Source organism: Chlorocebus sabaeus, chromosome 1 (assembly GCF_047675955.1).
Source record: "Chlorocebus sabaeus isolate Y175 chromosome 1, mChlSab1.0.hap1, whole genome shotgun sequence".
In the NCBI taxonomy this organism is placed as follows: Eukaryota; Metazoa; Chordata; class Mammalia; order Primates; family Cercopithecidae; genus Chlorocebus; species Chlorocebus sabaeus.
In genome coordinates this window covers 55,348,958-55,364,497 of record NC_132904.1, presented here as the reverse complement: position 1 = coordinate 55,364,497, position 15,540 = coordinate 55,348,958, and the positions used below count along the sequence as shown (strand labels likewise).

General features: G+C 42.0%; 1 protein-coding gene across 4 annotated transcripts in view; it reads left to right on the top strand.

The window, feature by feature from the left end:
• ZNF143 (zinc finger protein 143) overlaps window positions 1-15,260 on the top strand; it is a 63,147-nt gene extending 47,887 nt beyond the window's left edge. For all 4 annotated transcript variants that reach the window (XM_037999726.2, XM_037999725.2, XM_037999728.2 and 1 more), the window contains exons 14-16: window positions 3,317-3,478; window positions 12,077-12,223; window positions 14,722-15,260. In XM_037999726.2, the coding sequence (XP_037855654.1) occupies window positions 3,317-3,478; window positions 12,077-12,223; window positions 14,722-14,805 (393 nt within the window). In that variant the 3' untranslated portion in view covers window positions 14,806-15,260. The remainder of the gene's footprint in view (window positions 1-3,316; window positions 3,479-12,076; window positions 12,224-14,721) is intronic.
• Window positions 15,261-15,540: the final 280 nt, after the last annotated feature.

Sequence of the window (15,540 nt, the reverse complement as noted above, 5' to 3'; positions counted from 1 at the left end):
TGGTGGAAATATGCACAATATGCTTCTTTTACCCTTCTGTGTCTGCCTCTTTCATGAGAATGCTCTCCTTACCCATCTCTCTTAGGGTTTAATGATTAATCTGCCCTGTTTTGATACTCAGGATTCAAAAGTACAAAGCTCTTACACCATCTCATTTATCTCCTTCCTCATTTTGACGTCACTAATTTCACACTATACTCTTTGTCCTCTGACTGGTATGCAAGATTATTAACCAAGTTTTAATTCTGCATCAGCCTTAACACTTTTTCTTGAATTAGATCATCACATACAGAGGTCCTCTGGAGGTTGTTTTATATAACCTCCCTCTTCCCTATACAGGAAAAATTCCCACTATAGCAGGTCTGAAATAGCCACTACTGAGAAACCCCCAGTGATTAGGCAATTTCTGTCTTAGGCAATGTTGGGCTGGGTGCAGTGGTTCACACCTATAATCACAGAGGCCAAAGCGAGTGGATCACTTGAGATCAGGAGTTTGAGACCAGCCTGGCCAAAGTGGTGAAACCCCGTCTCTACTAAAAATACTGAAATTGGCTGGTGTGGTGGCACACTCCTGTAGTTCTACCTACTAGGTAGGTTGAGGCAGGAGGATCACTTGAACCCAGGAGGCAGGGTAAGACAACATTGTGCCACTGCACTCCAGCCTGGACAATAGAGTGAGACTCCGTCTCTAAATAAATAAATAAGTACATTTTAAAAAGAGGCAATCTGTTCCATTGTTGAATAATTCTAGTGTTTGTTTGTTTGTGTGATTTTAGAGATGGTCCCACTCTGTTGCCCAGGCCAAAGTGCAGTGGCACAACCATAGTTCAAAGGACTACAGGCGTGTACCACCACACCTGGCTAATTAAAGAAACATGTTTTTTTCAGAAGTGAGGGCTCACTGTGTTATCCAGGCTGGTCTTGAACTCCTGGCCTCAGGTGATCCTCCTGCCTCCGCATCCCAGAGCACTGGGATTTCAGGCATGAGCCACCGTAATTCTAGTATTTATCAGACCAGAACCCACCCCTGTATCATCCAGTCATGGCTCCTCTTCGACCATACTGAATAAGTCTAATCCTTCTTCATATATTCCAAAACAACTATCTTTCCCTTCCCAATGTTGTACTTTCTCTACACTTAACCTTCTCATTTCCTTCAGGAATTAGATTTCCATTCCATTCCTTTAATCAGTCAAACGATAGACATTTATTGAGCATCTACCCCATGCCAGACATTTTGGTCAGTGGACTTAGTGTTGGAATCACAGGAAGGGCAGTATCACAGTCTAGTAGGAGAGAGACCCTTTTAGAATGAATAATTTTTCATAATGAGGGGTATATAATTGAGGGATATAGAAAGTGCTGTGGCACCCTGGAGGAGAGAGTAAATTTTTCTTCCTAAAGTAATCTTGCAGATCCTCATAGAGAATGGGTGTTCAGTTGGGTCTTGAAGGATTTTCATGAACTCACCAAACAGAGAGTGAAGGGAAGAGAATATGATATTTTCTAGGACTACAAATGACTAGTTGTGGCTGGAGTGTCAGTTGCTTGTTTTGTTGTTGTTGTTGTTGTTGTTGTTGAGACGGAGTCTCTGTCGCCCAGGCTGGAGTGCGGTGGCGCGATCTCGGCTCACTGCAAGCTCCGCCTCCCAGGTTCACGTCATTCTCCTGCCTCAGCCTCCGGAGCAGCTGGGACTACAGGCGCCCGCCACTGCGCCCGGCTAATTTTTTGTATTTTTAGTAGAGACGGGGTTTCACGGTGTTAGCCAGGATGGTCTCGATCTCCTGACCTTGTGATCCGCCCGCCTCGGCCTCCCAAAGTGCTGGGATTACAGGTGTGAGCCACCGCGCCCGGCCAGTTGCTAGTTTAAAAGTAGTGGAAGATGAGTCTGGGGAAGTTGGTAAAGGCCAGGTCATGAAAGGTCAAGAATGCTGTGTAAGAAGTCTGGGCTGGGCACGGTGGCCCACACCGTAACCCCAGCACTTTGAGAGACCAAGGCAGGCAGATCACCTGATGTCAGGAGTTTGAGACCAGCCTGACCAACATGGAGAAACCCCATCTCTACTAAAAATACAAAATTAGCCAGGTGTGTTGGCGCATGCCTGTAATTCCAGCTACTCGGGAGGCTGAGGCAGGAGAATCGCTTGAATCCGGGAAGTGGAGGTTGTGGTGAGTCGAGATCATGCCTTTGCATTCCAGCCAGAGCAACAAGAGTGAAACTCCTTCTCAAAAAAAAAAGTCTCAACTATAGGTGATGGGCAGTCACAGGGGATTTCAGCAGCAGAGAGCATAATAAGATTTTGTTTCGTTTTGTTTTAGAAAGATGTCAACATGGAGGATGGTTAGGGAAGGGTTAGACTGGATACCTGGAGAGAAGTTGGATTCTCATAGAAATTCAGATGGGAGAAAAATAAGGGTCTAAATTAGCGACAGGAATGGAGAGGAGGAAATGCAATTAAGAAATACTGTATTGCCGGGCATAGTGGCTCACACCTGTAATCCCAGCACTTTGGGAGGCCGAGGCAGGCAAATCACAAGGTCAGGAGATCAAGACCGTCCTGGCTAATACAGTAAAACCTTGTCTCTACTAAAAATACAAAAAAAAAAAAAAAAAAAAAAAATTAGCTGGGTGTGGTGGCGGGCATCTGTACTGTAGTCCCAACTACTTGGAAGGCTGAGGCAGGAGAATGGCGTGAACCCGGGAGGCGGAGCTTCCAGTGAGCAGAGATCGCACCACTGCACACCAGCCTGGGCAACAAGCAAGACTCTGTCTCAGAAAAAAAAGAAAAAAGAAAGAAAGAAATACTGTGTTGCCTGTATTGTGTGAACAGTGGCTCACACCTGTAATCCCAGCACTTTTGGGAGGCTGAGGTGGGAGGATCACTTGAGGCCAGGAGTCTGAGACCAGTCTGGGAAACATGGTGAGACCCCATCTCTACAAAAAAAAAATACAAATAATTAGTCAGGAGCAATGGGTCACGCCTGTAGTCACAGCTACTTAAGAGGATGAAGCTAGAGGATCACTTGAACCCAGGAGTTGTAGACTGCAGTGAGCTATGATTGCATCACTGCACTCCAGCCTGGGCAACAGAGCAAGGCCTTGTCTCCAAAAATAATAATAAAATAATAAAATAAGAATTTTTAAAAGAAATATTGTATTCATTTTTTTCTGATGACTGAATGAGTTTATTTCATTCTAAAAGACTTATTTACATTCACAGAGCAAACTTACACAAGGATTAGTCCCAGTCCTTATGTCAGATTGTCAGCTGTAACAGGAAACATTGACTGCTTTGTAAAATTCACTGTATTGCAGGTCAACATATCTCAAGCTGACATGCAGGCCATTGGCAACACCATCACAATGGTAACGCAGGATGGCACACCCATCACAGTTCCCGCCCATGATGCAGTCATCTCGTCAGCAGGAACACATTCTGTTGCTATGGTTACTGCTGAGGGTACGGAAGGGCAACAGGTAATTACTTTTTTCTGTTATATCAATCAATACATATATCAGTACCAAAACTGTTACATAGATGTACAATGTGGTACAACAGTTAAGCACACAAACTTTGGAGTGAATAATATTTTGCAACTTCTTAGCTACTTAACCCTCAGAGCCTGTTTTTCCTCATCTGTAAAGTAGGGTGCTAGTGGCATCTACCCCATAAGATTGATGTAAGGATTGAATGAGATAATGTATATAAGATACTCAGCCTACATATATATTAAGTGTTCAGTAGTGGTAGTTATTCCTATTATCATCATTATCAGATACTTAGGAAATAATTGCAAAATTTACTATTTAATTTTTTGAATATGTCATATATTCATATGGTTTAAAACTCAAAAAATATATACAGGTGTGTAATGAAAAGTCTTCATCCCACCCCTGCCTTCATGAACTCAATTCTTGCCTCCACAGATAATCAACTTTTATCAATTTTTTGTGTATTCTTCCAATCATTAAGCATATACAAACAAATGCAAATAAGTAAAAAGTCATCTCCCCCTTCCTTTTTTGTTAGTTAGCCCACAGCTAACATAATAGCTCTCTTTTGGTTTTTGAGACAGACTGGAGTGCAGTGGCACGATCACGGTTCATTGCAGCCTCCACCTCTCAGGTTCAAACAATCCTCCCACCTCAGCCTCCTGAGTAGCTGAGACATGGTGGTATGCACCACCATGCCTGGCTAATTTTTCTGTCTTTTTCTTTTCTTTTTTTTTTTTTTTTTTACTGTAGAGACAGGGTCTCACTATGTTGCCCAGGCCTTGGCCCCCCAAAGTGCTGGGATTACAAGCATGAGCCACCATGCCCAGCCTCCATTTTTTTTTTATTGATAGTAAACTAGTCTGTTCTGCATCTTGTATGTTGTCTTTTAGACTTAACAATACATCTTCAAAATCTTTCTATTTCATTATATGGAGAGATTCCTCATCCTTTTTTTTTTTTAAGCTGTATTGTATTCCACTTACAGATGTGCCGTAATTAAAGTCTTTTGCTATTTCAAACAACACATAACCTTGTGCACTTGTGATTTTACTTATATAAGTGTGAGTATATATGCTAGATAAATTCCTAGAGCAGGATTGCTGGTACAAAGATACATGCATTCGTAATTGTGATCATTGTTGCCAAACTTCCCTTCTAAGGTTATGCCAGTCTCCATTCTCACTTGCAGGGTTTGATAGTGCCTCTTCTCCTTCAGCATAGTCACCATGGTAGTATCAAACTTTTGGATTTTTGCCAATCTGATGTATTTTTTTGTAGTTTTAATTTTCATTTCACTTAAATAACATAATATATTTAAAAACTGTTCTTGTACTATACTAAAGGCAATGTTGAGTCTCACTCTTGAAAAAAGAATGAAGTTAGTGGTCTCATAACACCCTGAATGCAAAACTCAGAATCATAAAGCTTCTAGAAGAAAAGAGAGGCAAATAGTTTTGCAACCTTAAAGATTTCTTGGACTGTATTCAAACTATAGTAATAATGAAAGAAAAAAAACTGATAAATTGGACTTAATCAAAATTAATTCTGCTCACCAAAAGACACTGTTAAGAAAAAGATCAGACAACTCCCAGACTGAGGAAAAGATATTCACACCATATACACACACTATATTCACACAATACAAGTCTAAAAACGGACTTATATTGAGAATGTGTAAGAAACTTCTACAAATCAACAGTGAAAAGATGAACAACCATTAAAAATGAGCCAAAAAAAGTTTTAAATGTACAAATCATTCAGTTGCTCATTGAACAGACCTCCCACAAAAGATACATAACACAAAAAGTGCACATCTTTTATCATCAGAGAAATGCAAATTAATATCACAATGAGAGAGCATTTCAAACCCAAGAAGATGGCTAAAATAAAAAACCAAATGTTGATTTCTCCTAAGAAACTAGTGAGGAAACAACCACCACCACCACCTCCAAATGTTGGCAAAGATGCGGAGCAACTAGAACATTCATGTACTGCTAGTGGGAGTGTAAAATGATGTACGTAGCCGATAAGCACATAAAAAGATGTTCAACATCATTAGTCATTAAGAAAATGCAGGCTGGGTGCGGTGGCTCACTCCCGTAATCCCAGCACTTTGGGAGACTGAGGCAGGTGGATCACCTGAGGTCAGGAGTTCAAGACCAGCCTGGCCAAACATGGTGAAACTCCATCTCTACTAAAATTACAAAAGTGTTAGCCAGGCGTGGTGGTGTGGCACTTGTAATCCCAGCTACTCAGGAGGCTGAGGCAGGAGAACCACTTGAACCCGGGAGGCAGAGGTTGCAGTGAGCCAAGATTGCACCACTGCACTCCAGCCTGGGCAAAAAGAGTGAGACTCCATCTTAAAGAAAAAAAAAAAAAAGGGCTTCTGGTTATTTTCATAGGAAACAAATTTTTGTATTAACAGTTTAAGCTATTTTAAACTGCTTGTTACGTATTGCCAAATTATTTTTCAGAAAGGTTTAATAATCATGTCATGGATCTAAAAGGTTTCTTTTTCACTGTACTCTTGCTAGCATTGAGGGTTTTTTTTTTCATATTTACAGAATTAACAAGCAAAAGTTAAATTCTGTTTATTTTCATTTGACCACTAGTGAAGTTAAACCTGTTTTTCATATTTGCCTGCAATCTGTTTTTTTCTTAATTGAGGTAAAATTTACGTAACAATGAAATGCATAGATCTTAAATTTACAATTCAATGAGTTATGTTAAATATGCACCCATATAACTAACATCCTAAACAAAATGTAGAACATTTCTATCATGCCAGAAAGTTCCCTTGTGATTCCTTTGTAGCCAGTACTCACCCTCCTTAGGCAGAAACTGTTGTGATAGAATTAGTTTTGCTTATTATTATTATTTTTTTTTGGACAGAGCCTCACCCTGTCACCCTGGCTGGAGTGCAGTGACACGTTCTCAGCTCACTGCAACCTCCCGCGCCTGGCTAATTTTTTTGTATTTTTAGTAGAGATGGAGTTTTACCATGTTGGCCATGCTGGTCTCCAACTTCTGACCTCAAGTGATCTGCCCGCCTCGGCCTCCCAAAGTGCTAGGATTACAGCGTGAGCCACTGCGCCCAGCTTAGTTTTGCCTATTCTTGAACATTACATAAATGGAACCACAGTATGAACTTTTTTGTGTCTGGGTTTTTCTACTTAACATTTTGAATATTTACTCACATTGTTGGCATATAATAACAGTTCATTCTTTTTTTATTGCTGAGCAGTATTCTGTTGTAACAATATACCACAATTTGTTGATATATTCTCCCCTTGGTGAACATTTGAAATGCTTCCAATTTTTGACTATTATGAATAAAATGAATAAAAATTCTAGTAAAAATACGTTTGTAGACGTATACTCTCATTTGTCTTGGATAAATACCTATTTGTGGCATTGCTGGGTCATAGAATGGAGGCATATTTACCTTTCTATGATAGTACCAAACAGTTCTCCAAAGTGGTTGGGCCGTCATACACTCCCACTAGCAATGTATAAGAGTTTCATTTGTTCAGTGCTGCTTCTTGTGGTTAAAAAATTTTTTAAAAATAGGCTGGGTGCGGTGGCTCACACCTGTAATCCCAGCACTTTGGGAGGCCAAGGTGGGAGGATTGCTTGAGCCCAGGATTTTAAAACCAACCTGAGCGATGTAGCAAGACCCTGTCTCCACCACATTTGTGTTTGTTTGTTTGTTTTTTGAGACAGAGTCTTGCTCTATCACCCAGGCTGGAGTGCAGTGGCACAGTCCCGGCTCACTGCAAGCTTCGCCTCTGGGTTCATGCCATTCTCCTGCCTCAGCCTCCCGAGTAGCTGGGACTACAGGCGCCCGCCACCATGCCCGGCTAATTTTTGTATTTTTGGTAGAGACGGGGTTTTACCATGTTGGTCAGGCTGGTCTCCAACTCCTGACCTCAGGTGATCCACCCCCCTCGGCCTCCCAAAGTGCTGGGATTACAGGTGTGAGCCACCGTGCCTGGCCAATTTTTTTTTTTTTTTTAAATTAGCCAAGCATGGCAGCGTGTGCCTGTAGTCCCAGCTACTCTTGAAGCTGAGGTGGGAGGATCACTTGAGCCCAGGAGGTTGAGGCTTTGGTGAGCCATGTTCATTGTACTACAACCTGGGTGACAGAGCAAAACCCTGTCTTCTAAAAAAATTAAAAAGAGGCCAGGCACAGTGGCTCACGCCTGTAATCCCAGGAATTTGGGAGGCTGAGGCAGGTGGATCATGAGGTCAGGAGTTCAAGACCAGCCTGGCCAGCATGGTGAAACCCTGTCTCTACTAAAAATACAAAAAAAATTAGCTGGGCATAGTGTGGTGCGCACCTTTAGTCCCAGCTACTCGGGAGGCTGAGGCAGGAGAATTGCTTGAACCTGGTAGGCGGAGGTTGCAGTGAGCCGAGATTGCACCATTGTACTCCAGCCTGAGTGACAGCGAGACTCTGTCTCAAAAAAATGAAAAAGAAGAGTTCTGTTTGTTTCATATTATCACCAACATTTGGAGTTGTTTTAAAGTTTTAGCCATTCTACTGGATGTGAAAGGGTCTATCATTGTGTTTTTAATTTGCATATAAAAAAGCTAATATATCACTTGATTATGATGTGTTTACTTTTTCATATTTTGCTGGATTGAGTTCACTAATATATTTTTTAAAGATGATTTTTTTTAGAGCAGTTATAGGTTCACCACAAAATTGAGAGGTAAGTACAGAGACTTTCCTTATACTCCCTGGCCCCACACATGCATAGCCTCCTGTATAATCAACACCCCCACCAGAGGAGCACGTTTGTTACCGTTGTTGAAACCTACACTGTACACATCATAGTCACTCAGAGTCCATCATTTACATCCGGATTCACTGTTAGTGTTATATATTCTATGGGTTTGGACAAACGTATAATGACATACATCTATCAGTAGAGGATCATACTCCATCAGAGTATTTTTACTGCCCTTAAGATCCTCTGTGACAGTTTGCTAGTATCTTGTTAAAGATTTTGGTGTCAATATATATGAACCATATTGATCTATAATTTTTTTTTTTTTTTTTTTTGAGACGGAGTTTCACTCTGTCGCCCAGGCTGGAGTGCAGTGGCACGATCTTGGCTCACTGCAAGCTCTACCTCCCGGGTTCATGTCATTCTCCTGCCTCAGCCTCCTGAGTAGCTGGGACTACAGGCGCCCGCGACCACTCCCGGCTAATTTTTTGTGTTTTTAGTAGAGACGGGGTTTCACCGTGTTAGCCAGGATGGTCTCGATCTCCTGACCTCGTGATCCGTCCACCTAGGCCTCCCAAAGTACAGGTGTGAACCACCGCGCCCGGCCTTGATCTATAATTTATTATGAAATTATAAGAAAAAGTTTAATCTCCTGTTTCAATATCGAGGTTAGGCTTGCCTCATAAAACAAGTTGGGAAGTGTTCTCTTCTGTGGTATTTTCTGATAGTTGTGTGAGATTGGTATTATTTCTCCATAAAAGCTTGATAGAATTAATCAGGACACCATCATCTAGGTCTAGAGTTTTCTTTTTTGGGAGGTTTTGTTTTTTTTTTTCCATGGATTCAAGTTTTTAAGTAGATCTATACTATTCAAGTTATCTACGTTTTTTTGTTTCCATTTTGCTAAGTTTGTTTTTATAAGTTTGTTTCATCTAAGTTTTCATATTTATTGATATAAAGTTGTTCATACTATTTCCTTATTATCCCTTTAATATACATAGGATCTGGGGACCAGGCGCTGTGGCTCATGCCTGTAATTCCAGCACTTTGGGAGGCTGAGGTGGGTGGATCATCTGAGGTCAGGAGTTCAAGACCAATCCAGGGCAACATGGTGAAACCCCATCTCTACTAAAAATACAAAATTAACCAGGTGTGGTGGTGCACGCCAGTAGTCCCAGCTACTCAGGAGGCTGAGGTGGGAGGATCACTTGAGCCCAAGAGGCAGAGGTTGCAGTGAACTGAGATAGCACCACTACACTCCAGCCTGGGCGACAGAGGGAGGCCCTGTCCCCCCCCAAAAAAGAAAAGAACAGGCAGTGGAAGCTAAAGCAATTCTTAGGGGAAATTTTGTTTTAAATGTTTGTATTGGGGAAAAAAGTTTTAAATGCAATGATCTTAGTTTCTACCTTAAGAAAAATTAAAAAGTAAATGGAAGGAAATAAGGACTGGGCACAGTGGCTCATGCCTGTAATCTCAGCACTTTGGGAGGCTAAGGCAAGCGGTCCCAAGTAGCTGTGACCCAGGCTGGCCTCAAACTCCTGGGCTTCAGGGGTCCCTCAGCCTCAGCCTCCCAAGTACCTAGGACTGCAGGTGGAAGCCACTGCTTCTGGCAAAAAAAAAAAAAAAAAATTAATTAATTAAATTCTTTGTCTACTGCCTTCTGGAACTCTAATTATATGTATATTAACTTGGTGTTGTCTTACAAGTTGCTGGGGATCTATTTGGTTTTTTTGCTTTTTTGAAACAGAGTTTTCGCTCTTGTTGCCCGGGCCAGAGTGCAAATGGCACGATCTCATCTCGCTGCAACCTCCACCTCCCGTGTTCAAGCGATTCTCCTGCCTCAGCCTGCCGAGTAGCTGGGATTACAAGCACTGGCCACCACGCCTAGCTAGTTTTTGTAATTTTAGTAGAGATGGGGTTTCACCATGTTGGTCAGGCTGATCTCAAACTCCTGAGCTCAGGTGATCCACCCGCCTCGGCCTCTCAAAGTGTTGGGATTACAGGTGTGAGCCACCACACCTAGCCTATTTGGGGTTTTTATCAATCTTTCTCCAGGTTCTTCAGATGGAGAATGTATATTAATTTGTCTTTGACCTTGTTCTCCTCCCTCCGCCTCCTGAGTAGCTGGGACTACAGGCACCTGCCACCACGCCCAGCTAATTTTTGTATTGTTTTTGTTTTTGTTTTTTTTAGTGGAGATGGGGTTTCACCATGTTGACCAGGCTGATCTCAAACTCCTGACCTCAGGTGATCCACCTGTCTCAGCCTCCCAAAGTGCTAGGATTACAACGTGAGCCACCATGCCTGGCTAAGCAATTGTAATTTTAAAATTGCATTCTGGACCTTGTGGATGACACATTATAGAGATTATGAATTTTGTTATCTTTCTGTGGAGAATATTGATTGTTTTTTTTCTATTAACTAGTTAAATTATGTGTTGAGGCTGGGTTTTGTACTTTGTTAAGGCAGATCTGTTTCAGTGTTGCCATTATGTCTTAGGGTGAATATTTAATCCTGGGATGTAATCTTACCTCATAACTTGGTAAGATTGAAACTTCAAATTCCATCTCTTTTTGGTGAGTTGCACTGAAAGCTCTCCTTAACTTCTCAGCCTTCTAGATGCTGCTTTGCCAATCTTGTTGGAACGTTATTGGAAACTGGAAATATTTGTGTTCAGGGATCTTAAGGATTTGAGGACAGTTTATACAAAGATTTGGGGGCTCCCTGCTCAGATTCTTTGCTTTCTGGGCTATTCTCTGTACTGCTATTCTGGCAGCCCTGGACTCCATTATCTTTAATGTTAAGTTGCCCCATGCTGCTCAAACTGGGTAGTGCCCTCAGTGTGAAATCTGTAAACACAAATGTAACACAGTGTGACTCCCTTCTTTCCAGAATCCCCTCTAGTTTCTTCCAGCTTTTCATTGCTGCTCAAAGCCTTCAAATAGTTGCTTTTTCATATTTTTGTCAAGGGTTTGTAATTGTTATCTGCAGGAAGGTTAGCCCAATATAAGCTACTTAGTCATTGCTGGAATGAAATCTGTTATTCTTATAGAATTAGGGAATATTACTGGGATTGATCCAAGCTAAATATCTGTTAGCTTAAAATGTAGCATTTTTAGTGGGTGAATAGCCAAGTAAAACAGCAGTTTTCATTTTTAATCTATTCTTTCTCTGAATGTGGCTGAGTAAAATTTTAGAATATCATCTAACAGAAATAGTTAATTGCCATTTTCCATGTTATCTGCCTTTTAAAAAACATTGTATTTGTGGTATAAGAGCCACAAAAGCACGTTTAATCCTCCTGGCTAGATGCTGCAAGAGGAGTATGGGGAGATTCCATACAGTCTAAAATGGGAAATGAGTGTGAGATGAGATGTTGTCTGTCAGTAATACCACTGGACCTTTCAGTTTTCCTAGTTAAATGGAAATCTAATTTTAAATACGACAAGTAAACAGGAAAATAATCATTTATTTTCTCCTATGATCCAATCTCAGGGAAAAAAATGGACTTTTGAGGTACAAATTAGTCCACATGCATAACTTCCCAAGCAACCCCTTAGGGGTAATTGAACCTAGGTACAGCCACATCTCCCTGGCTAATGGGGCCTGGCATAGCAGATCCATTTCTCCAGTGTCCTCTACCCTGTTTTGCCGTTGGCTTACTTCATAACCTTAAATAATGAGCCTCAGCTTCCTCAAATAAAACTCCTTCCAATATAGGCTTTGACAAGTCTATGGTCAGAGGAGTTTTTCTTTTTCAATTTGAAGACAGTCCATTGTATTAAGTGGACTTTAACCTATTTAAATCTCAGATTTAATTCTTCATGTGTGTGATTTGTTTTGTTAGGTTGCAATTGTAGCTCAAGACTTGGCAGCCTTCCATACTGCCTCATCAGAAATGGGGCACCAGCAGCATAGCCATCACTTAGTAACCACAGAAACCAGACCTCTGACCTTAGTAGCAACATCCAATGGCACCCAGATTGCAGTTCAGGTGAGTACCAAGGCAGGCTGTCCTCAGTTGACAGCAGTGCTGCTCATAGCTCTCAACTTTGTACACTGTGCTTTGTGTATAACCTTTACAGGAGGCAAGGTACAGAATAATCTCTATCACCTAGCCTACTTTAAGGAAATTGCAGTGTTTGAGGTGGACTCAAAGAGACCAGCACTTTGTTCTCTACCCATCTTTTCATATTCTAGGGGAATTTATAGCAAGAAAAAAAAACCTTCAGGTGTACATCCCTGTGTGCACCCACCCAGGCATCTTCAAATTAGGCAGGGGTCTATAAAGCACTTAAGAGCTACTCCTTAGAGTGAAACCTAGTGGAAACACAAATCCTAAATAAGTCCTCTGAGAATCTGTGCATAGCCCCATTTTAAAGAGGGGAATGTCAGAAGAGTTAGAAGGAATCATTCTCTGGGAAGCAGAGAATTTAGAATCTTAGGTGCAGCCGGGCACGGTGGCTCATCCCTATAACCCAGCACTCTGGGAAGCTGAGGCACGCAGGTAGCTTGAGCTCAGGAGTTAGAGACCAGCCTGGGCAACATCGTGAAAACCCGTCACTACAAAAAGCACAAAATTAGCCGGGTGTGGTGGTGGGTGCCTGTAGTGCCCAGCTATTTGGCGGGGGGCTGAGGTAGAAGGATTACTTGTACCCAGGGTATTTGAGGCTGCAGTGAGCCAAGACTGTGCCACTGCACTCCCGCCTGGGTAACAAATGAGACCCCAAAATAAAAGAGACCAGCCTGGGCAACATGATGAAACCCTATCTCTACAAAAATACAAAAGTTAGCTGGGTGTGGTGGTGTGCACCTGTAATCCCAGCTACTCTGGTGGCTGAGGTGGAAGGATCACTTGAGCCAGGGAGGTTGAGGCTGCAGTGAGCCAAGATCGCACCACTGTCCTCCAGCCTGGGTGACAGAGCGAGACCCTGTCTCAAAAAAAAAAAAAAAAAGAATGTAAAGTAATATAGAATCCTAGGGGCTAGGTGCAGATTACTTGTCCTTAGGGAGATTTTTTCCCCCCATGTGTTTACTTGATAAAGAGTTAGAACACACTAGAGGAAATGTCAGCTGTTGGTTTTATGTAGTTTGTGGGTATAGAAGCCAAAGGCTCAAGAAGCTCTCTTTTGTTGGCTGAGGTAAGCATCTTTTGTCTCTTGCATGTATGAAGATTTTTTTTTTTTTTAAGTTTTTATTCATTTAAAAATAGAGATGGGGTCTCACTATGTTGCTCAGGCTGGTCTTGAACTTCTGGGCTCAAGTGATCCTCCTGCAGCCTCCCAAAGTGCTAGGAATGTAGTCATGAGCCATCATGGCCGGACTGTATGAAGATTTTATCAGAATCCCAAATAAATTGCAGGCCAGGCACGGCAGAAAGAAAGAAAAAGAAAGAAAGAAAGAAAAAGAAAGAAAGGAGGGAGGGAGGGAGGGGAGAGGGGAGGGGAGGGGAGGCTGAGACAGGATAGGGTGGCTGAACCAAGGAAGCAGAAGAGTCTGCCCCTCAGCCTCTTCCTCTGAGGTGGGAGCCTCAGCCTCCCCAGCAGCTGGGACTCCAGGTGCATGCTGCCATGCCCAGCTAATTTTTGGTTTTTGAGACAGAGTCTTGCTCTGTTGCCCAGGCTGGAGTGCAGTGGCGAGATCTCGGCTCACTGCAAGCTCCACCTCCCGGGTTCACGCCATTCTCCTCCCTCAGCCTCCTGAGTAGCTGGGACTACAGGTGCCCGCCACCACACCCAGCTAATTTTTTTGTATTTTTTAGTAGATATGGGGTTTCACTGTGTTAGCCAGGGTGGTTTTTTTTTTTTTTTTTTTTTTTGAGACGGAGTCTTGCTCTGTCACCCAGGCTGGAGTGCAGTGGCCGGATCTCGGCTCACTGCAAGCTCCGCCTCCCGGGTTTACGCCATTCTCCTGCCTCAGCCTCCCGAGTAGCTGGGACTACAGGCGCCCACTGCCTCGCCCGGCTAGTTTTTCGTATTTTTTAGTAGAGACGGAGTTTCACCATGTTAGCCAGGATGGTCTCGATCTCCTGACCTCGTGATCCGCCCGTCTCGGCCTCCCAAAGTGCTGGGATTACAGGCTTGAGCCACCACGCCCGGCCAATTTTTATATTTTTTAAGTAGAGATGGGGTTTTGCCATGTTGCTCAGGCTGGTCTTGAACTCCTGGGCTCAAGCAGTCTGCCTGCCTCCACCTCCCAAAGTGTTGGGATTACAGGCATAGGCCACCGTACCCCGCTGAGACCTCATCATATCACCAGGCCTGGCTGCACCTAGGATTCTAAATTCAAAAAAGAAAAAGAAATTGCATTGCATTATCCTCCCCTGCAGAAGACTGTTTTGTTCTCTTAATGATTTTAGCAGTAGTATCTTAACAATACCAAGTGTCAGAATTATAGAGGAAAGTTTTCCTTCTAGCATATAACATTTCTTTGGCATTTTCTTGACTGTGGCTTTTGAATTGTTAGCATTTGATGTGTGTGTTCCTTTTTCAGCTTGGAGAACAGCCATCTCTGGAAGAAGCCATCAGAATAGCATCTAGAATCCAACAGGGAGAAACACCAGGGTTGGATGATTAATCCTCAGAACAATGGAGCAATAAAGCAGGAGTCTTTCATCTTCTGGCAGCAGAAATCCATGAAGCCCGGGCCCAGGAAAATTAGAAGTTTTCCATTCCTGATACACTGTACACATTTTTATGCGAGAGTGGAGAACATTTTATTCTTGACACTTTTGTGTGTATAACCCTTGGAATAGATTCTCAGAGTGATTCATTGTGTACAAGGAAGTATGAAATTAGGGCAATACAGTAAATTTTCATGTTACTCTTTTATCAGATCACAAACTCCTAGAGTCTACATGCAAGACTAGTAGAGTCTTATGGAGTCTTATGATGGATTTTTAACTTCCCATGAAAAAAAAAAAATAAAGGCTGTATCTAAAATATCAAAGGTTCTATATGTCACACAATCGTAATTCCAAAAGCCATTATGGATAATAAAGGATGTAAAGCCTTCAGATATTTCCCCAGTTAGTAGAGTGTCTGCGGTTTTTGTTCTACTATATGTTTGTCCATTTTTATTTGTATCTCATGGTTTGCAGACTATTCGAATAATTTATAGTTTCCCATCCCTGTTAAAAACCAGCTCTTCAAGCTGAAATGCTAATTATATTGGCATTACGTTGAATTATGTACAAAATTATAAAATTTATTTAAAATTAAAAAGTTAAATCTAGTGGTTTTGTTAAAGATTTTGCTTAGTATTCAGTTTTTATTACTGTTTTTTAAAAATAATGAATTATCAAAGTTTAAC